This window comes from Neltuma alba, unplaced genomic scaffold (genome assembly GCF_004799145.2).
Source record: "Neltuma alba isolate B1F8T4 unplaced genomic scaffold, ASM479914v2 tig00011856_pilon, whole genome shotgun sequence".
Taxonomy (NCBI): domain Eukaryota; kingdom Viridiplantae; phylum Streptophyta; class Magnoliopsida; order Fabales; family Fabaceae; genus Neltuma; species Neltuma alba.
This window is the reverse complement of record NW_021636461.1, coordinates 183,953-206,683: the sequence shown is the minus strand read 5'-3', so window position 1 is coordinate 206,683 and position 22,731 is coordinate 183,953. Positions and strand designations below refer to the sequence as shown.

At 37.4% G+C, this 22,731-nt stretch overlaps 5 protein-coding genes across 8 annotated transcripts; all 5 read left to right on the top strand.

The window, feature by feature from the left end:
• Positions 1-858: 858 nt before the first annotated feature.
• On the top strand, positions 859-3,777 carry LOC114718668 (endo-1,3;1,4-beta-D-glucanase-like). Its single transcript, XM_028904078.1, has 6 exons — positions 859-1,031; positions 2,154-2,300; positions 2,475-2,565; positions 2,777-2,866; positions 2,993-3,093; positions 3,441-3,777. The coding sequence occupies exons 1-6, from the start codon at positions 882-884 to the stop codon at positions 3,579-3,581; spliced, it is 720 nt and encodes a 239-aa protein (XP_028759911.1). The 5' UTR covers positions 859-881; the 3' UTR covers positions 3,582-3,777.
• Positions 3,778-4,783: 1,006 nt separating this feature from the next.
• On the top strand, positions 4,784-6,872 carry LOC114718667 (40S ribosomal protein S15a). Its single transcript, XM_028904077.1, has 4 exons — positions 4,784-4,868; positions 6,064-6,201; positions 6,307-6,467; positions 6,615-6,872. Exons 2-4 carry the CDS (start codon positions 6,069-6,071, stop codon positions 6,711-6,713), a joined length of 393 nt encoding a protein of 130 aa, XP_028759910.1. The 5' UTR covers positions 4,784-4,868; positions 6,064-6,068; the 3' UTR covers positions 6,714-6,872.
• A 3,139-nt stretch (positions 6,873-10,011) lies between these two features.
• LOC114718665 (mitogen-activated protein kinase 16) lies at positions 10,012-15,520 on the top strand. Of its 4 annotated transcripts, none has more exons than XM_028904074.1 (9): positions 10,012-10,820; positions 11,594-12,002; positions 12,201-12,328; positions 12,412-12,471; positions 12,629-12,778; positions 12,868-13,023; positions 13,105-13,316; positions 14,004-14,106; positions 14,462-15,520. In XM_028904074.1, exons 1-9 carry the CDS (start codon positions 10,797-10,799, stop codon positions 14,906-14,908), a joined length of 1,689 nt encoding a protein of 562 aa, XP_028759907.1. In that variant the 5' UTR covers positions 10,012-10,796; the 3' UTR covers positions 14,909-15,520. The 4 variants fall into 4 exon arrangements, with proteins under 4 accessions (XP_028759907.1, XP_028759906.1, XP_028759905.1 ...); XM_028904073.1 differs by lacking the exon at positions 14,462-15,520 and having other exon boundaries at positions 10,015-10,214; positions 10,650-10,820; positions 14,004-14,165; XM_028904072.1 differs by lacking the exon at positions 14,462-15,520 and having other exon boundaries at positions 10,015-10,410; positions 10,650-10,820; positions 14,004-14,165.
• Positions 15,521-15,841: 321 nt separating this feature from the next.
• On the top strand, positions 15,842-17,731 carry LOC114718666 (guanylate kinase 3, chloroplastic-like). The gene has a single exon (XM_028904075.1). It carries the CDS (start codon positions 16,290-16,292, stop codon positions 17,208-17,210), a length of 921 nt encoding a protein of 306 aa, XP_028759908.1. The 5' UTR covers positions 15,842-16,289; the 3' UTR covers positions 17,211-17,731.
• Positions 17,732-19,735: 2,004 nt separating this feature from the next.
• LOC114718663 (uncharacterized) lies at positions 19,736-22,730 on the top strand. Its single transcript, XM_028904065.1, has 2 exons — positions 19,736-21,947; positions 22,056-22,730. The coding sequence occupies exons 1-2, from the start codon at positions 19,902-19,904 to the stop codon at positions 22,479-22,481; spliced, it is 2,472 nt and encodes an 823-aa protein (XP_028759898.1). The 5' UTR covers positions 19,736-19,901; the 3' UTR covers positions 22,482-22,730.
• The last annotated feature ends 1 nt before the right edge of the window (position 22,731 follows it).

The following is a 22,731-nucleotide window of genomic DNA, read 5'->3' as shown; positions in this document are numbered from 1 at the left end:
AATTTACAAGTAAAAGTCTTCCGACTTCCCAGCTCCCTTTAAAGATATTTTCTTTTCTCTTGTGGAACATTTTGTAGCTATTAGGCATTAACCTTTAATGGAGAAGAGACACAATTGTCCCTGCCCTTGAAAGGAGATATATTTCTCGCTTTTAAGACAAATTTCAGTCTTTGCTCTTGGAAATGAAAAATCTGAACTTTGAATGGCGTTGAGGAAGTATTTTTGTCATATTAATCCTAAGCTGCACAGCGAAAGATCACATACGGAAAGGGATTCAGTTTACAATCGCATGGGCGTATGTTCAAGTGCCTGAAAACTTAATCAAGATTTCATGGGAAAAGCTTTAACTTGCGTGCTTTGACCTTCGGTTTGGATCAAATTGCAAAAATTAAACACTTTGCAAAATATATAGGGGAAAATGGTGAACTAGCAGAAGTTTTGTTTTCCCTCTTCAAAATTGGTCTAATTACCGTTTTTTCATTATATTAGCCTTATCAACAAAATGGGTAGATTAGCGATGGTAAGTTCATGTTTTGCAAGAAGCAACGTTTGTTTGTCCTACGTAGACTTAAAAAAAAAAAATTAAGAATTCCAGGATGAGCGTCAAAAGTTAGAGCATTGACCGTAGTTTTTAATGAATTTATGTAAGGTGTCGTCAATTGCTTGTAAGAATTCGCATCAACAACTTAAAAATAAATGGTTGGAATATAACGGATGGAATGTTGGAATTTATGTTTCTTGTGAGGTCTGGTCTTACTTCCATTTCAAAAGCAGTAAAATTTAGGCAACCCTGGTTTATCGTTTTGGTATATATACTTACATATAAACACCCGGAAGAGCCAGAAAACGCTACTAAGCATAGCAGAAATTAGAGGTGACAAATGTCAGGCCCCGAGTGCTGCTCAAACCCACCGATCCTCGACCCAAACTCTGGAGCAGGCCACGTTCAAAAACTCGGTGGTCTCAACTCTTATGTCAGCGGCCTCTCCTGTTCTAAGCACGCCATTCTTTTGGTGTCAGAAGTTTTTGGTATCTTTTAATCAGCATATTTTTCTATCTCTTGCTCTTAGAACATTCAAATCCTTCCATGTTGTGTACTTAAGATTAGCGGTGTGGTGGTGGTGATGGTATGTATGATCAGCTTGGAGTTTTAAGCTTTATTGAGATTACACATTGCCGTTTCGATCTATATGATTGTCAACGTTATGAGTTGACTGCAAACTGTAGTTTGATGCATGGAATCATTCTTTTTACATGATGATAAGTTCAAGTTTTCTTTGATATGCACTTTACGTTGTTTCATTTCTTGCGACACAAACATCGCTATAAACTTTTTGCTTGCCTAACTTCTTTCAATGAATACAAAACACAGTTACAAATCTTTGTTGTTTTATTCCTGTTTACGGTTCTCTATTTCCCCGTAATATATTGACTTAATCTGTAAAACTTACCTTGCAGGATATGGAGCTCCGAATCTAGGTAAGTCTATTTTTTTACTTCTGTTACCTATCTTTTTAAGACTCTGATTATTGTGAAGAAGATTGTTTTTTCCTGTTTTTCATCAAGCTGAAAGCTATAGCTGAACTTATTGGTACAAGGAGTCTATAGAGTGATATATGTTGAGCTGATACTGTAAAACTACTCCATTTTCCTTCTCGCTACTTGTAGATGGTCACTGTGGAATTTGAACCAGATATTATTACATTTTCTTTCAACAACTATCACAGTATCACATTTTCCTTGCAAAACTAAAATAGGGACACACAGTTCTTAATCCTCAAGAAATGCTTTTTTTTTCCCTTCCTTTTTTTTTTTAATACGTGGAGCATCCGGCATCTTGGACCTACTTCACTTTGGGTCCAGACTAATCCAAAGCGAGCGAGGTAGGACCACAAGGACGGAAAAGCTCTACCACCAAGTATTTAACATTGCTGCATTCCCAGAGTTCAAACTCGAGACTTTTGGTTGAGCTAGTACAACTCTTTAAAAGTTGAACCAAGTGCTTGGTGGTTCAGAGAAGATGCATTTGGATTTGCACACCTCATTTTATCTGGAGATGCTGCTTAACGCTTATAATTTTCTCATGGTTCCGTTTATTGCGCCACTAAAAAATGTATTTAAAGGTAGTTATGTTATATTTCCGTAAAGCTAACGCTACTTGTTTGTTATACAGGAAGCTTGCAGACAAGATTGCAGCTAAAGGGTACTATGTAGTGGTACCTGACTTCTTGTATGGAGATCCCTTTGCCTACGAAAAAGCCAGCAGACCTCTGCCAGTTTGGCTAAAAGATCATGAGCCAGTTAGTTCTTGCTAGTATTTTCTATCATTATATTGAAAACCAATCACTCGTGTCACTATTGAGAATTTGATGATGCTCATCTTTAAATACCTACAACTTAATACAAATTTTGGATTATGTATAGTACCTTATGACTGATGCATTACTCTCTGATTCTTTCTACTATATGGAAAGGACAAAGCATTTGAAGATGCAAAACCAGTAATTGAAGCCTTAAAAAGCATAGGCGCTTTGTCTATCGGGGCTGCATCTTTTTGTTGGGGTGGTGAGTGACTAACTGTTTGCCATTTTTATCCCTTTCTTGTCATATGATAATTCTATCAGTTCCGCAAGACATACTTATATCCCAAAAAAAAAAAAAAAGGAAATACACTTAGTGGATGAATTTAAGTACACGCAAAGAACAATGAGGCGCAACTGTGCTGAATATTGACAACTGAGTGGGTCCAATGATGCTGATATTTTCCTCTTCTCAGCAAAGTGTGTTGTAGAACTTGCCAAGTCTGGAATGATTCAATCTGCTGTGCTATTTCATCCATCATTTGTCACTGTGGATGACATCAAGGGTATACAATTTTATCTGTTTTCATTTTCTGTAATGTTGAGTTATTTAGAGCACACTCCTGTACTTAAGAAGTAACAGCAAGGAATGAATCTAAGAGTAGAATAAATCATCTGGTGTTGTTTTTCAGGGGTTAATATACCAATTGCAATACTTGGAGCTGAGATTGACCAATACTGCCCTCCAGAACTAGTGAAACAGTTTGAAGAGGTCCTAACTGCTCAGCTTGGGGTAGGACGAGGTCTTTATTGTTTTCTGGATTAACTATGCTTTTTCGTTATGTGTAAAGCTTGTAACCCTGTTTCTCCCTTTTGGCTTCTCAGAAACGAGCATTAACACCATCATCTAGACTTTCTTCCCACCCTTCTCTGGGAAATTGTCTGTTGTATTGTGGACACTTCGTTTTGCTTTCATTTTGTTGTTACTTGTTAGCTGCATTGTGTTAACTACCAATGAAGCACTTACACTTAAATTGAAAGTAAACACTACATATTTTGCTGTCTTATTCCGCATTCATGTGAGTAGTATGAGTGTTTGCAAAATTGTGACAGAGGAGCTAAGATTATTGTTGGCTGCAGGATGATTGCTATGTGAAGGTGGTTCCTAAGGTGTCTCATGGATGGACTGTGAGGTACAACATGGAAGATGAAGCAGCTGTGATGGCTGCAGAGGCGGCCCATCAGAAATTATTGGCCTGGTTCGCTGAGCATGTTCGCTGAATTTGCCAAACAAAACTGCTCTATGATGAGCAGCCAGCCTTTTGTGGTTATGTGTGTGGATCAGCCACTCTTAAGCATGTAACGTTTGATTAATGTAGTGTTCACCTTTTCATCCAATAAAAAACTATGAGAGACTCTTGTGTATTTTCCGCATAGGAGGAGGTTTGAACTTTTTTTTTGTATATGGAAATAAATACGCCGGTAATAGTTTTTTTTTTTTTTGGTAAGACTTAAAACATCTTCCGTCAATAAAAGGGAGACTAATCTCCTTTAACTCTTTGTGACTCCTTTTATATTATGTTTCTCTATACATGAAAATTAAAAATTAAATCGATTAATAATATTTTAAGGAAAACAACTGTTTCATTTTGAACTTAATTTAAGTTATTTTGAAATTAACAGTAAGTCTTGTGGAATTGACTGAAGTTAGTGTTAAACACCCAAAGTTATAAAAAATAATGAAACAAAACACATGCATTATTCATAATTTATAAAATATATAATTTTCAATAACTTATCTACATATATACACACAAATGCACACATATTACTTGCAAATAGTATATCTGGCAAAAAAAAAAATATAAATAGTGTAATTCTTAATGATTTCTTGTATTTAGGTGGTAGGGGTGTGTGAAATGATTTCTAACAATATGCAAGTATATATATCTCTTAAAAATTAATAATATAATACTCCTTCGATCCTATCCTTTTTGTAGTGTAAATTACACTACAAAAGGAGTCTTATATTAGGACTGGGGGAGTAATTTTTTGATTGAGTATACGTTTTTTTGTTGTTCCCAATTTTGAGTGAGTATACGTAAAAACATACTACCTCTGGTCCTAATTATAAGAGCTGGTTGACTAATTTGAGGAGATTATGAAAAGAAGTTAAATTAGTTATTTGTAATAAATATGTATTGTCTTTCCTAAACTATCTTTGCTAATTAAGTGTGTTGACTAGAGTTATCATTATTAGAAGGACTAGTTCAAAAAAAAAAGAGATAAAATAAATTAAAATATTATATTTAGGACTAAAATAAAAATCAAATAAGATCTTGTATTAAAAAGTGGAGGTAATATTACTGATCGAGTTCGCTATAGTATTGGATGCTAGCGGAGGCCCAGAAGCCCATTCAGAAAGCCCTAACCAATCGGTTTTCTAAACCCTAAACACATACCACTTTATATCTTCTGCTTAGGCAGTTTAACGGGTTCTCCTCTTCCCCCAGCGTTTGTAGCTTCCATATCAGCGCCGTCGCTCGGGGGCTCCGCTGTTTTTACTCGGTAAGATCTGCGTTTTACAGCTATTCATCTGCCATTGTTCGTCAGTCTTTCATATGTTGTTTGAGAACCGGTAGGGTATTTTTTCCCCCAAGTGTAGCTTAGGTCTAGTGATCGGAAGTATGAGGACCAGTATCATGTTGTACAAAACGGTGCTCGGGTTAGACCTAGCGCGTTTGTTTTATTGTTCTGAGCATAAATTTATCAGCATGGCGGAAAAATTATTACCTTGCATCTGATTCCTTCCCTGCTTATCGTTTGATAATCTGTCCCTTTCGAAATATTTTCTTTGTCCTTTTGCCTTATGAAACTAGGCTCCGGAGATTCCCAGCTTTGTTTTGTTTTCAGTTGCTATTGTTTGATTCAGATTAAAAAAATGTGCCTTCTAGCCCTTTAGATTAGTGTTACAGTCGCGATATCGCATGCTATAGTCTTGGAGTGAAATTGTAAAACAGAAGACGCCCAGTTATGTTATTAATTTTCCATGGTACGGGAAGCCTGGCTTCGCGTAACTAAGATCTTCGAATTACCCGAACTACTGAAATTCAGCTGATAGCATGATGTGTTTTGAAAATTATTTCTTGGACAAGAGCTTGTTATGGCTCGTGTTTGTCTTCTACAAATCAACGCACTACTAAGAAATAGGAATTACATGGCTTATGCAAAAGATCAATTTCAAATTAAAGTAAATAAAGTAGCTAGTCAGCTCTGATGAATTCAGATGTTTTGTTTTTAACTTTCCTAGTAACGGTTGAGACTTCAAAGACAAGTGCTTTATGCTGTTTGGGCGTTCCAATTTCTCCCTATTAAGGTGACAGCGAAAGAACATGGAAGTTTTGTTGACATGTAAATGCTTCAGAATTCATTAGGTGTTTTGAATTTTCGTGTTGCCGATGGAGGCGTTGATTGCATCATTCATAATTCAGATGTTGATTTGGTTCAAGCGTAGTTGGAGTACTACGTTATATCTAATGATGGTTTGCTGCTTCCACGCATGCATTTATATTGATGAACTGCTGTATTAGTTAAGCCTATAGTAACTAGAGACAATGGGAGTGATTTTGTGTTGGGATTATATTGTACGACACAGTTTAAGTATTTAACTACGGAAGTACTTCTATTGATTGCATATCTTTAGCATTTGTTCGGCAGAATCATGATATATGTTACAATTAATTCTTGTTGAAATTTGTAACAGTAACAATGGTGAGGGTCAGTGTTTTGAATGATGCTCTCAAGAGCATGTACAATGCTGAGAAAAGGGGGAAGCGTCAGGTCATGATTAGGCCATCCTCAAAAGTCATTATTAAGTTCCTTTTGGTCATGCAGAAGCATGGTATTTCTCTACCTGTTTTTGTTTGAATTTACTGCAACATATGAGTTAGGGTTTGTGACGGTTTGTTTTTTCCTCGTGGTTTGATTCAATTGTTAATTTCTTTAGGATACATTGGGGAGTTTGAATATGTGGATGACCACAGGGCTGGCAAAATTGTGGTTGAGCTGAATGGGAGATTGAACAAATGTGGGGTTATTAGTCCCCGTTTTGATGTGGGTGTCAAGGAGATAGAACCATGGACTGCAAGGCTACTTCCTTCAAGACAGGTCATAAGAAACTTTCTGTTTCTGTTTTTAAAATTACATCTTTTGGTCTTTTGTTGCTTCTGCTTGGAGAGAATGGTGGTCTTTTATCTCCCTTTTCGTTTTATGCATGTATTTCTTTTATTGAATCCGATTACACTGTTAATGCAGTTTGGCTACATTGTCTTGACAACCTCAGCTGGTATTATGGATCATGAAGAGGCTAGGAGAAAGAATGTTGGTGGGAAAGTGTTGGGTTTCTTTTACTAGAAAGTTTTGCCCGATGATTGCTGAATTTTGTTTGATCAGTTGTAACGGATGATGTTCTAGTAATATTATTAAGTATAGCTGGGTTTGTTATTTTATGATTCTACTTTTGCTTGTGAAACCAATCTGGATATTATAATTAATCTGATTTCTCTATCATTACATGCCTGTTGCCGGGGGTATTTGGGATAACCTGGGATGCACTCTGATGTGAGGTCAGGGAGATGATCAAGTTGTATTGCGCTGTGTTGAATTTTGTATCCTCAAAGTCCAACCATTGGTCAATATCATTGGTCTTGTGATGTGCGTGAGATTTCTTTCGCCCTCTTGAATCCAACCTAGCGGCATGCGATGGTCGAGGATCAAACCTGGTCGTCCACGTTATGCATAATTTGTGGTTTATCTCCTGGGTGAGATGCTAAATTTCTTCAAATTTAATCCTTTTTCCCTAATTAACCCGGCAAAATTATAATTTTTCCACAAAAATCCAAACTGCCCTAAAAAATGTTGAAATTAATTGTTGCCTGGAGATCGATTTTGTTGTAAGCAGTTCAAACGAACTCAAAATTTATTTTCCAGACCATTATTACGAATAAGTGTTTATTGAAAACTTCTTAATTTTTTGCCGCAAATTCAAATTTTGTATGACCGAGTATGATACTTCGAACTCACAATGAGATTCTTCCTAAACTCAGCTTATAATTTAAAGTCGTCGCCGTTGGATTGGATAATGAAAGACGAAAGAGGACTCCAATTATCATCCCTTATGCCTAGAACTGTCCTTGAAATATTTAATTCTACAACGAAGCGTGCGCATAATTGCCTACCAATTCACCCGTAAAAAAATTAATTTTCCATTGGTGACTATGATTATGTTTGTCAAGTCATCCACTCAATAGTTTTTATATACTCCTCCGGTTCTAATTATAAGACCCAATTGACTTATTTGAGGAGATTAAGGAGGTAAGTTAAGTTGGTTATTTATAATAAATAAGTGTTGTCATTCCTAAAATATCCTTGCTAATTAAGTATATTGGCTAAAACTATCATTATTAGAAGGATTATCTTGGAAAAAAATGCATAAATATAAGAGACAAAATGGATTTGGGTCTTATAATTAGGACCAAATAAAAAGTCAAATTGAGTCTTATAATAAGGATCGGAGGAGTATTTTGTTTAATAAAATGCTTTCATATGATTGACGAAACCTCCAACTTTTTATAAGCCCGAAGAAACACTGGTCACCAGCATTATTACAGGACAGCAACAAAACAAGATAGGATGCCTGAATTTCTAGAATTGGAGATTTTATACTTAAATATTAACACTATTTAGCAGAACTTATTTTATATTATATAAAAATACAATATTTTTATTTGAAAAATTATTCTTCATTTCAACCTTTTTGGGATTTCATTACATTTTACATATCGAATGAGTCCTTATCGTAATCTGTCCCGTTTAAAGTTGGCTTTTTGTAATATAATTCCCATGAATTTATCTTTCGGAGTAGCATATAGGTCACTTTGTAATAGTATTTGTCAAATTTGCTGAGATCAACCAACGAAATAAATAAATCAAAATAGGATTAGTGATCTGATCTCGTGTTCATCTTGTGTATATGTTACGGTGACCAAATTTGGGATCTTGTGCATCAAAATTTAATGTCACGTATTTATGTTTTTTAAGGAAAATAATTTACTCTAACCTTTTTGCTAAATATTTTTTTTATCCAAATGCAACAAACTAATCCGAGAATAATATTATTTTTCCCTCTTGTCCATTTCTGGACACTATTAGCAAAATATGGCATTTGATGTAAAGTAAACATCTTTCATTTAAATTAAATGGCCGATTCTTCTCATGATTGGGACCATTCGGTTGTAGGTGGCAAGAAAAGCAACCTTATTTTTCTTGTTATAGCTAAGGTCTTTTTTTTTTTTTTAAACTTATTTCCGTATTATAGAATAATGAATTTTACTTTCTTTAGAGATGAATATATAATATTTGATATATTTTATTGCTTGTTATCGTTTCATTTGAAACGAGAATCTTCAGAGTTCACTTTTTTTTTAATCTATTTATTAGAAGTAAATAGTTTTTACGCTTAAGCTACTGGTGAATTTCTTAGAATTATGATTAATCAAGTGATGATATTTTAAAAATAAGCTTATGGCTAATTTTATCTATTTTTCATTTTTGATGAAGTAAATGTTTATTTCTCAACAAAAAAAAAAGTAACAGAGGAACAACATATTTCTCCTAGTAAAACCAAACATGTCATTGAATTCAAGCACTCCAAAAGGAAAGAAGAAATAAAATCTGAAACCACGTTGTAGTGACCCAATAGTAACTTCACTTAGAGTCTGTTTGGTTAAACGGTAGCATCTCAAATAAACCCGTTTAAATCCAAATAAGTGATTATGAAGCACATTTGAGTTGTTTGGGTAATTTTTATGAAATCCTGATAAATCGTGATTTTAACCTCCCACCGCACTTTTAGGATAAGCAACAAAAAGTAGTTTATGCGTTTAAAAAATCTTGATCAATCTTCAACAATTAAATTTTCTCCAATCTACCCTTTGCTAATCATTTTTTTTTTAATTTTCATTCATCTCTTATTTATATGGGGTTTTTTATTTAATATTTTTACTACACATAAATTTTGTAAGTTATTCTAAATAATAATTTTAAAATAAAAATAATATTTAAATATTCATGTCATTTATTAAATTATATTTAATAAAATTTATTATTAAATATAATAATTATGAAAATGTAAACAACTTTATTAATTTCATGTCCTTTTTAGTAATTATACATCTATAAGTGATTTTAATAAATCAAAACCAAACATAATCACAATTCTTAAAATCATTTATTAAAAAAAATATCTAAACAGAAATCATGATTAACCAGTGTCACTTATAACCACTGTCACTTATAAAATTCATGATTATCTAAAATCACAGTTATTCACCGCTAATCCAAACAGACACTTAGTCCCTTAACCAAGTAGTGGGGGTTTGAATCTCATCCTTGAACATGAAAATACTCCAGTAGCTAGTCGTTTGCCCTTAAGTGGAGGTCTCCGTGATGAAGGGATTAGTCACTATTACTGGTGGGGATACCTGTGTAAGCAAAAAAATTAGAAAAGAAAAAAAATTTGAGGCGAAAGTGAAAAGCTGGGAAGCAATACTTATTGTTTGTCCTAAATTCATCTTATATTTCTCGAATTATATTATTGACTTTGATTTTGACATTCTCGTCCCGTTATGTCTCTCTCTTAGCCCAACGCCACAGCCTTCCTGTTGGAGTAACACGGTTTCTCTGGGATTCTCTCTCTGAGATCCGAAAGCTTTTTATTTCATTTCTTCTTTTCCTAGCCCCCTCGGAAGAATTTTCCATTCCCTTCCAATTTCAATCCATCTATTCCATGCTTCTTCATTCGCACCATCTGCTGCACCACCAACTAAGGAATCTTATCCTGCTTTAAAACCCCGAGTATTTCCCAGTATTTTTTGTTCTTTTTCTAGCGCGTTTGAGATTATCGCCATAGTAGATCCTTCAAGATTAGTTTTTTCCCGCTATCTTTAGGCCTATAGCATAGGAAAAATCATACTTCAACGTGATCTGCTGCCTGGGGGTTCTCCAGCTACGTTTTGAGACTTCCGCTGAATTGTCCTGGTTTAGTTATATTGTAATTGTTTCACTCTCTTAAGTTCTTTGGTTTAAATGTAGTGGAATTACAGCATATTTTCCATTGTTTCAACTGTTGTTGCTATTGTAGCCGCCAAACAGTGCGCAATTCCTGTTCTTGTTTGGCTTCCCTTTTAGTTGCAACTTTGTTACAATTGGTTTTCTTTTCCTGCTCTTTTATAGCGTATTTGGACCTTCTCCGTTGCATTTGATGAGACTCTTCTGATCCGGTTGTTGTAGCTCCACTTTATCGTTTCTGGGGCTTTTTTCTGGGTTCGCAAACGGGAAGCGGTGGTTTGGTGATTTGTACTTTGGAGTTGAGAGAAGGGGTTGTTGGGTGCCTCTATTGGCTTATATTTTTGACCGTTTTTATGCTTGGTTCCTACGATGCTGCCTGATCATAGAAGAAAGGTAGAGTTACTCGTCCACGCTTACTTATAGATGTGCATGTGTAATTTAATTTGTATTGGTTATTGACTGATGGTCCTAAAGGAAACTTGGGTGTTTGTGATGAATATATAAAAGAATGATTGATGCTTGATTTGTAATTTCTGCATTTCACGTACCACAAAATTTATTCATGCTTGCTTGAGATTTTCTCCTCTCACAGCACCTAGTATGGCGCTCTAGTTTTCGGCTGATGCATAGCGCAACCGTTTTTTCACCCCGTCTCTATTTGGTAGTATTCTTCTAGTACATGTTTAGGCTTCCCTTTCATATGTTTGCATTGCTATTTGCTGCTACTTATTTCAGGGACCTCCTGGTGCAAATTTTCTATTGTTTTGGACGTAGTTTCCACAGTTATTTACTCTTGTGTCCGCAGACTTCTGGACCCGACTTATTATCATTTTTTTGTAATTGGTCTACCAATCAGTTTGACATTCCAAATTGATTGATGCTTCATTTGGATTTTACTGTTTAAAATTGGATTATTGTCAGTGAATTGTATAAGTATGTCTTAAACTCTCTTTGATTAAATAAACCATATGTGTAGAGTAACATTAATGATTCTCATCCCCTAGTGCTTTGTAGAAGATTTTAGCTTTGCTTTTCCATAGATGGACAAAATTTCAGACACCAACTTTGCAGTATGCCTGTGCATGGAATTTTGTTCTATACATGTGCTTTACCTTTTCTTTTGCTACTAACTGTGCCAAGTTATATGTTTTCTTGTGTTTCTGTAGTCCTCTGTGGATGTAGATTTCTTCACAGAATATGGTGAAGGTAGCAGATATAGAATAGAAGAAGTAATTGGTAAAGGAAGCTATGGTGTTGTTTGCTCTGCATATGATACACACACTGGAGAAAAAGTTGCAATAAAGAAGATCAATGATATATTTGAACATGTATCTGATGCTACCCGCATTCTTCGTGAGATTAAGCTTCTTAGACTCTTGCGTCACCCAGACATTGTGGAGATCAAGCATATATTGTTACCTCCCTCTAGGAGGGAATTCAAAGATATATATGTAGTTTTTGAGCTCATGGAATCTGATCTACATCAGGTCATTAAAGCAAATGATGATTTGACTCCAGAACACTACCAATTTTTTCTCTATCAGCTTCTCCGAGGCTTGAAGTACATTCATACAGGTCATGATCGTTATATATATATGTATGTATATTTTTTTGGGTGAATCATGATTGTTATAGTTCAATGACCTATCTTAGCATTACTACAGTAGCTGTTGTTACTTTTCCTTTTGAATATCAAAGGCTTTAACATAACAAACTAGATGCTAATTTATATGATCATTCTGGCTGATTTTGGACTTCTTAATTGTCTTGTAGCTAATGTTTTTCATCGAGATCTAAAGCCAAAAAACATTTTAGCAAATGCTGACTGTAAACTTAAGATCTGTGACTTTGGTCTTGCCAGAGTAACTTTTAATGACACGCCAACTGCCATATTTTGGACTGTAAGAATTTCCCCATGACTATCATTGTGAATACGTACCTTCTTTCTTTATTTGTCATCTCATCCCCACTTGTTCATGGACAGGATTATGTTGCAACAAGATGGTATAGGGCTCCTGAATTGTGTGGATCCTTTTTCTCCAAGGTGCAGCATGTTTTTCCACTTGTTCATGTTTGTGAAATCAACCTTGAGGATGGTCATTTTGTTTTTCTGTGCATCTCTTAGGCTTATCATCCCATTCTCAGTAAATATATGTGATCATATATGTTTCTGTATCCTAATATTTACTTTTTCCCCCCAGTACACACCAGCCATAGATATTTGGAGTATTGGCTGTATTTTTGCAGAGCTTTTGACTGGAAAACCTCTTTTCCCGGGAAAGAATGTTGTCCATCAGCTAGACCTTATGACTGATCTTCTTGGAACACCATCCCCTGAAGCCATTGCCAGGGTTTGTTGTTTGGTTGCTCTTGCTCATTATTTTCTGCTTTCTTTTTGAGTACTATATTGTTATTTACAAGCTTGTAATTATATTAACAGGTGAGAAATGAGAAAGCTCGGAGATATTTGAGCAGCATGCGAAAGAAGAAGCCGGTTCCTTTGTCCCATAAGTTTCCTAATGCAGATCCCCTGGCTCTTCGTTTGTTAGAAAGAATGCTGGCATTTGAACCCAAGGATCGACCTACAGCTGAAGAGGTTGGCTGATTATCTATGCATCTACGGTTCACCCTCCATGTAACATCTATTTCTGATAGGGCATGTTGTGTTGAATGTCAGGCTTTAGCAGACCCATATTTTAAAGGTTTGGCCAAAGTTGAAAGGGAGCCTTCTGCTCAGCCGGTTAGCAAGATGGAATTTGAATTTGAGAGGCGCAGAATTACTAAGGAAGACGTAAGGGAGCTCATTTATCGAGAGATTTTGGAGTACCATCCAAAGATGCTGAAGGAATATTTAGAGGGAGCAGAGCCAATTAATTTTATGTATCCAAGGTAATGTTGTCTAACCCTATTCTTTGGGATCAAACACTTGCATTTTGTAAATTTTATAAACTACACGGTCAGGGACTTCTGTTGCTTCATATTGTCAGTCAGACTGTTAAGGAGTCTCTATCTCTCTAAGCACACTTCATTGAAAAGAAGAAAGTGTAATTACAAGCTTTAACATGTTTGAGCCTAACAATTTGCTACCTTCCATTATCTAAGATAGAAAAGGTTTGCAAATGTCCTACCAAGTTCAAGGATATGAAGGTGAATTTTTAAATATCTTGAACACATTTGTTTACATCATGGACAGAGTCGGGAACATTTAATCACATGATGTTTATATTGTTATATATGCTAATGCATGGAGAATCCTTATGAGATGACGATTTTTCATGTGTATCCTGTTCATATTTTGTTTTTTTTTTGGGTTTGTACGGGATGATTTCTCATTTCCCATTTCTGTAGTTTCATTTCCTTGTGGTAAATTGTTTCTTTATCAAAAGAAAATATCTTGATTGTTTACCACCAGCGTCACAGCATCTTTTGGTGCTTGATTAGCATGTTATTTGGGGTAGCTACAGATCTTTGCTTATGTTGAAACAGCTATTTTAAAATTGAGTTTCGTGAAGAGCATTATAAGAAAGGAGCGATTTGCTTTAGATATTTAGAGACTTACAGTATGTTGTTGAACAGTGCTGTGGACCACTTCAAGAAGCAATTTGCGTATCTTGAGGAGCACTATGGAAAAGGTGGAACAGTTGCCCCTCCCGAGAGGCAACACGCATCACTACCCAGGTTTCCTTTTAACTATTATCATTGATTTGTTACTGGTTTTCTTCTATGGGGAGTACCTATTCTTGATCTATGAGCTGAGGTTGCGGATAATCTCTCCAATAGCATCTGCCACCTATTTAGGAGCAGTGGTGCACGTGCCTTAACTTTCTCTCGTGCCATAGGATAGTAACTGTGTATGAGTGGGGCTGAAAGGAACGGGGTCTGTATTAAAGAAATAAGGCCTTTATGGTTTGATGGCTTACATTTTTGTGATTATATTCTGTGCTAAACGCACATAGAACACACCTGTACAGTCAATGGTAACATCACAATTTTTTAAAAATAGAATTCAAGGCCCGGATATTGCTACATTCTATGCATGCATTGTCCCTCATCCCTCTCATCATATATCTTTGGATATAAATGTATCTAGAGATCCTTGTCTTTTGAACAGGTGCTCCTTGCTTTTCTTTTGTTCTGCTTCTTGGGCTTGTTTTTCCCCCTGGCTCATACTGTTGCGACTACTCACTTCAGGTGCTGCGGCAAGACCTGGGAAAGTTGTGGGTTCTGTATTGCGATACAACAATTGTGGGGCAGTAGCAACGGCAGATGCTCTTGAACAGCGGAGGATAATTAGAAACCCCTCTGTTCCAGCCCAATATGCTGCTTCAAGTTGTCCATATCCTAGAAGAAACCCAAGCTGTAAAAATGAGAGGGCAGAAGATGAAGGAATTGAAACTTCTAATGGAATGCAGCCAAAACCTCAGTATATGGCAAGAAAAGTTGCTGCTGCTCAAAGTGGAGCTGGTGGTCAGTGGTATTGATTCTGGGTATTTTGAATATGCGGCCAGCCTCTTCCATTTGCCATGCAACTCTGATGTCTAGATTCATGTACGACGCCTTGTCCAAGATTGATCATCTGAATTCAAATATAGGTGGAATAACCTTAAAACCTGAATACTATTATCAAATAGAGAGCTGAAGGAGACTGTAGTCTGAGAAGATTATGGCCGGCATTTCTCACATCTGGCGATCTGCACCAGCAGTTTAAATTTTTGAAGGGGTTCACGTGGTTTGTTTGATGATTTTCTAGACTTTTCGATCCATTCATAACACAGGACATGAAAGGCACGAAAAGCCAAGAAATGGAGGCAGATCAGCTGCTGCCTACAAAACTGAGCTGTTCTCTTCATTGCAGAATTGGCGTTGATCCAAAACCGTCGGCCGTAACAATGCCATGATACCGTATTATTTTTCCTTCTGTTCCAGACATCTGCTTATAGTTCAAATAAGTAAATCTTTCCTTTGAAAATGTACCATGACTTCGTAGAAACTGGTTTTGTGGCAAAGAAGCAAATTTGATACGACTATTATTGTAACTTCAAAGTTCTTCACATTAATTACTTACTAAATTTCTAGATTACAAACAAAAAATTGTCAAGGTGCTTGCCTCTGAAATTCGCAAAGTTTATGGATCAAGTGATGTGGAAGAGTGTAGATATTGCCTTACTGGGAAAGCTTGTTAGTTACCAAAATTTAATCATCCTTACCAATAGGATGATGATGCTCGAGAGTGTGAAGTTGCGATTATTTTGCTTGTTTTGTTGTTAGATGCCCGAGATATGATTACATAATGGCTATATGCTTGATTCGTTTGCAATGCCATATGATCAGTTAACGTAGAGATGATTTTTCGCTAAAGGAAGAACCACCGTGGAGCCTTATCATGCATCATTATCATTGTTCAGAAGGACTTGAAGCCAATTTAACCCCGGAGATTGAAGAGTCATTTGATAGAGGGGGGCAAATCATATAGCCATTGCAAAGCAACTTATGAAGCTTGTTCCGTCCCTTTTGCTTATTCATATGCTACATGACACAATGATCTTCTATGAGACCTCTAATGGTAGCTGGCTAGCTGCAAAAAAAAAAAAAAAAGCTTTACTATTTCTATTAATTCCTCTCGCTATCAAGTCAAGGGATGAACAAAAATGAAGCTCCCTTCGTCTTGGCTCCCATGATCGTCTTTTCTTTCTCTTTTTGCCCTGACGCTTAGCCCGCTGTGATCTTCAGTTCTTCACGATCCAAGGAGCGCCGATTTCTCGTCCAGATTGAGCAAGTATTTGAGAACTTGGGGTCGATGCTGGTAGGAAAAAAAAAATCACACCATATGCTGGATAAGCTTCGAGCAGCGTACCTCTCTTCATGATTCGTCGGCTCTTTTGCACTTCTTCCCCCCACACCAATCTTCACCAGCGTTATTTTCTTTCAATTCCTCACAGAAACTTCCAGAATGCTTGCACCCTCGCGGTTCCTACACTCAGTTCGCTTAGCGAAACTTGCTCCGCTGAAAGATTTCAGAATATCAAATCATTCCAGCGATTTTCTCCTCTGTACTCCCAAATGGCTCATTTTCGGAGGCGCCTATCGGTTTCCATTCCGGCGGTTGACAAAGCCGGTCGGTCTGAGCTGCTTCGTTCTCTCGAATCATCTCTAGGTTCTTCGTTTAGCTCAGACTCGCTCCTCCCGAATCCTAACCCTTTGATTATAGTCATTAGCGGGCCCAGTGGGGTTGGTAAATACGCTGTGATCAAGAAGCTAAAGGAAACTCGAGAGGATCTTCACTTCGTGATCACTGCAACGAGCCGAGCGAAACGAGCCGGTGAAATGGATGGAAAAGACTACTACTTCGTGACCAAGGAGGAGTTTCTTTCCATGGTTGAGCGAGGCGAGCTTATGGAGTACGCACTTGTGTATGGGGATTATAAGGGTGTACCAAAGCAGCAAATTAGAGATTATGTGGGTAAAGGGTATGATATTGTGTTGAGGGTTGATATTCAGGGGGCTCAAACATTGAGGAGAGCTCTTGGTAATTCGGCGGTTTTCATATTTCTTGTGGCTGAAAATGAAATGTCAATGGTCGAGAGGTTGGTAGATAGAAAGACGGAAACTGCAGAATCGCTGCTTGTAAGGGTTGCCTCGGCTAGGGAGGAGGTGAAACATGTTAAAAGGTTTGATTACGTAGTTGTGAATGCAAAAGGGAAGCTTGAGAATGCAGTGAAACAAGTGGAGTCCATTATTGATGCAGAGAAAGCTAAGGTGTGGCCAGGGAATGCTGGAAGATAGTTAAGGTCTTCTGCAGGAATAAGCTTGCGTTGCTCTAAGCCCTTTCTCTAGTATTTCTACACATTTTTCTTTGCCCGCTCTTGTTCCATAACTGGAAATTCCTACTTCTTTCCGTATTCTATAATACGAGTCTTATTCATCTGCCGTTTTTGCCTCATACTAAATCCTTGGTCTTGGGAAGTAAGCCAAGCACAAGGTAAGTTGAGATCACGGATGTATGAACAGATTATAGGGATGACACTTTTCTTTTTTGAGTGAATGGGGATGAACATTTTAGGTCTATTTAACTACGTAAATGGACCATACTTTGTATTGCAGGAAAAGATCACTGTAGTTGGGTCCGAGTTCTCTAATCTTCATGGCGTGCACCTTGTTCATTGAGTCTGTATTCTATAGGCTGTAACATTCTTCTCTTCGGGGTTTCTGCCGCTTAATCAAAATCGGTGACTTCCAATTGAGCCAATCTGTTTGCTCTGTCTTGACTTAGATTTAATCTAGAATGAAAAGTTTTCATTCCATCTTCCCCTTGTCATCCCTCAGCAGTAATACAGCAGATCAGAATAACGTGACCTAGTTCATGGAATTGAACTTTGAATCATGCACAAATAATTTTCTTCATGGGTAGTCCATTCATTATGTAGTAACATAAGGTGCTCGCACATTCCCTCGAGTTGGAAGAGTTCATTGTCAAATTTCAGAAGGAGAATGCCGAAGATTGTGCGTAATTGATAAAAAAGTTTAGAAAAACACCGAGTATTTTAGTCTTGTATATGGACTGATTTGGAATGGTTGTAGCCACTATCTATGATAAGTTTTATCTCAGTTTATGTGATTATGCTTATAAATAGATAATCCAAACAAGCCCTATATGTAGCAAGGTTTTCAGACTGAGTTTGAAGAAAATTATGCCCGAATATTTGCGTGTAATTATAGGTATGATTACAAATAATATATTTCTTCTGATCTTAAATATAAGATTCATTTTGTAGTCTTATATTTAGGATCGGAAGAGTAATATACATTGCTCTGGGTGCTGTTCTGTATATGATGTCAGCAGCTGCAGATCCTGTGGTTGGCATAGAATCCCCCAAACCCATTTGTTACCTAGTTAATCTCTGTTTCCTTTTCTCCGTCCTTTGGTGCTGCTTCTCATTTCTTGCCCCTCAAGCTTCAACGTAGAAAGCTTTGACGGAAGAGTCACACTATTGATGATTGTTGAAGATATCTCTCCATTGCTTAGCTGCAAGACAGTATACGAGGAGGTGATAGAATGGTTTCTGAACTAGACAATCATCTTGATGTTTATGTGGTAATTTAAAACTTGATAATAAATATACACACATGTCCAGATAACATTAATGACTAACGCCGTTGGTTTGCGAACGCGTTTAGGGGTGGACCACTATGCGTGCCATTTCGACCCTTAAAAGGCTCAAACTTTCTGTTGCTTTGGTCGGCATTTTTAGCCTTTGGCCTTCGAATATCAGACTATTCGTGCTTTCAACGGTAACCCAATTCTACAAGCTACAACAACATTATTCATTATCGTTTACGGAAAAAGAAACATAAGAGGAAAAAAGAAAGAGGTTCTTAAAGATTTGACTCACAAGTGGAAGAATAGTCAAATGCTAATCTAAGGCAAGTGATGTGTTATTGTTATAATAAAATAATCACATTCATCTGATTAAATTACTCGCACGTACAATGTCTGGTTGTCACTAATTAAAGTCTTGAAACTATCTCAAGACATTTAGGGAAATGGTCCCACCTTGTTTTGATCTATATTTGAGGTCAAGTCAATGATTGGCTTAATTCTTTCCTATCTTGTCATTTATATAGTCTTCTTCCACGAAGCAAACCCATTTTTCAAATTTAATTTATGTGATGCCCAATAGATGTTGTCACCTAAGTTTCAAGGATCAGAAAGTATCCTTTTCAAGTTTCAACATCACATGAGAAAGAGACAGGTTAACCCCTTGTGGCTACAGAAATAATCCTCACTCTCTTTTTATGCCTCAACTTGTGTTCTATATAATGCCATGTTTCTTGAAATGACAATAACCCAAAGTCCAGAACCAAGTAAACGTAAGACTTGTTGATTTCAATTTTAATAAATTTTTTTTTTGGACTCAATTTTTTTGAATAAATTTAACTATACATCTTTTTCATGTATACCTACATTAACCTACGTAGTTTTGCATAGAGAGCATATTGGATATATGGTCCTAAATTCGATGCTCATATCCAAGAAAGAGAAGGCAACTTTTCCGAGCGACGAGCATAGGAGAGAAAGTAAACCATTTTCCAAGTTAATGGCTGTCTTCTGCTTGCGACTTTTCCCAAGTAACTTCTTCGAACATTAACAGAAAAAGGAACCTTAACGTTACTCTTTCCCCGACATGCCCCCCCCGCCCTCACATCACAATAACGTGCTTGACCATTACTCTTTCTCGTATAATATACACCCACCTATAAACTCCTCCTTTCTCGTCAACACATACCCTTGTCTAAGATCTAATCATAACCCACTTTGCTCTTCGCCATTTTTATATAAGGATTACCTTTTTGTGATCTATGATGAACACAAACTTAAATGCATAACCCACTTTCCAATTCATCGTTTTTCTTTCTCAAACTCTTACCTTTGTGTGATCTCTGATAGATAGATAGATACAACTTTCAGCTCACCACATGGATCACATGCATTCAGGAGAAGAAGGGGGAATCAGTAGCATTAATATACAAGTGCCGGAACTCAGAGAGCCGAGCGGAATAAGCAGTACATGCACCCCCACAATGTCCGAGCAGCAAGAACTTAGCAACGTTGAGAACCGAGCGTCTCCAAAAGCCTCCACGATTCGAGCACCAGAGAAGAAGCTGACTCTCTTTGCCCTGAGGCTCGCATTGCTTGAAAAATCAGCAACAGGTTTAGGAACGCTTGGGTTTATATGGGCCACTGTGGTTCTTCTTGGTGGTTTCGCTATTACACTGGACAAAACCGATTTCTGGTTCGTCACCATCATATTGTTAATCGAAGGGACTAGGATTTTCAGCAGGAGCCACGAGCTTGAGTGGCAGCACCAAGCCACGTGGTCTTTGACTGATGCTGGAATCTACAGTTACAGGATTCTGAGGTCTAGCTCAATGTCCCTCTTTCGAAGTATAAAGAGTCTTTTCAAGCCAATGAAGAAGAACAAGCAGAAACAGAGAGAAATAAAGGCGGAGGAGGTTAATGGGGTAACACCTAAGAAGTGGGACAATCCAAGGACACCAACTAGGACGTGGACAAGCTCAGATGTTCCGTTTCTGCCATATGCCAAGTGGGCTTTTGCTGCTAGACATATCAGTAAGATTCTTTATTGGCTCCAGCTTCTCTCCGCTTCGGCTTGTGTGGTTCTTTCATTGATAAAACTTGTCATGCATAACTATGGAGAGATAGAGAAGGGAGACTCTGATAAGAGAAATAGAGCATCTGCTCTGAATATCTTCTATGCATTAGCTCTGGCTGAGGCTTTGCTGTTTCTGATGGAAAAAGCTTACTGGGAATGGGAGGTTAGGTATTGTAAGCTTTTGGAAGAGGTGAACGCTGAGTGTGAACTGGGGCAATCAGGAATGGTGTCTGTTACAAGATTCTTTTATGATTCTTATTCAAGATGCATCACTGGAAGCGTATTTGATGGCTTGAAAATGGACATGGATAGTTTTGCTATGGAACTTCTGTCTTCAGAATCCCCTGATGAGCAGCTCATCGGGACGAGAATTCTTCGCCAGTTTGCGAAAAGCCAGGAGTCTTCTGATTATACGCTACAAAAGATTGGAATTTCTATATCAGTAATAGAAAGATTGGTTGAGATGTTGAATTTGACAGACTATGAAGAAGAAGAAATAAGACAGTCAGCTGCAGAAATTTTGTCACGACTTGCTGGCAAGAGGCAGAATTCTCTCAGAATAGCTGGAATTCCAGGAGCAATGGAATCTATATCTTCTCTTTTCTACACTAACAGGAACCATATTCCTGCAGCTGATGAAATTGGGGAGAAGAAACTCGTGTTCGATCATCCAAGTTATGGGTTTTGGACATTCAACTTGCTGGGACTAGCAATTCTGAAAAAACTTGCTCGGGATCATGATAATTGTGGGAAGATTGGAAATACAAGAGGCCTGTTGCCAAAGATCATAGATTTCACACGTACTGAAGAAAGGACATTGAAGGATGGAAATGTTCTTGATTCACAAATAAAGACGGTGAAGAGATCTTTACAGTTGGTGAAGATGCTTGCTAACGCAACAGGCACTAACGGGAAGCATCTTAGAAAAGAAATTTCTGAGATAGTTTTCACAATCAGCAACATCAGAGATATATTAAGGGATGGAGAGAAACATCCCGAGCTACAGGAACTTGGGATAGAGATTTTAACCAGTCTTGCATTGGAAGATAATGCAACAGAGAGAATTGGAGGTACTGGTGGGGTGCTTAAGGAATTGTTTAGCTTATTCTTCAAACAAACTCAGAGACGCGTGACAACTGTTGCTGGTGAGGCCCTGGCAATGCTGGTATTAGAAAGCAGAAGTAACTGTCATCGTGTTTTGAAGTTGAATGTATTGGGAAGGCTTGTGGAAGCGTTAAAAGACCCATTGCTTCGCGTCAACGCTGCTAGGATTCTAAGAAATTTATGTATCTACAGTGGACCAGAATACTTCAGCCAGCTAAAGGCAGTGACAAATGCAGCACCGACGGTAAGTGCTATTCTCAGCTTGGTCCTTGTAATTTCACAATTTGCACCGCTCTCTCTCTATCATAGAAGCTTGATTATTTTCGTCCGATCTTGATGATTTTTCCTGCAGATACTTCGAGCAATCTTGTGGGAAGAGAACAAGCTACAAGAAGTGATGGTTGGACTGGCAGCAAATGCTTTCAAGTTCCTAAGTTCTGAAGAATCAAGCATTGTGTATGAAGAAGCTGGAACTGCGGAGGTTAAAATAGCATGTAGACTGGTCCAGATTCTGCAGAAACACCAATATCCACCGACCAAGGTCCCAAGGATAAGGAGGTTTGTGATAGAGTTGGCAATTTGGATGATGAAAGACAACCCAGAAAACATAGCTACTTTCAAGAATCTGGGGATGGAGGAGGTGTTGGAGTGTGTATCAGAGACTACGTCAGAGCTTGAAAGCTTCAATGTCTTCTCTGGTACGGTCGGACTGAACAGGCACAACACAACAATTCATTCCCTGGTTGAGACCGCATTGGAGCTGATGGAAGATAGGTGAAACAATGGAACACACTTTCTTATTTTAGCTCAGAAGTAATTGCATATGTGTGGTTAAACTCTCCATGATCTGGGATAAATACGGGAATGTTTACTTGCGCCATAAGCCTGGAAATCTGGCCTTACAATAAATGACAAGTAGTTATAACTTTCCTCTCCAGAACACGTAAGACGCGAGTCAGAATTTCTAGTCTAAATATAAAAAGAAACTTTCGTAGTTTTGAGTATTTATAGACTTAACAAGTTATTAG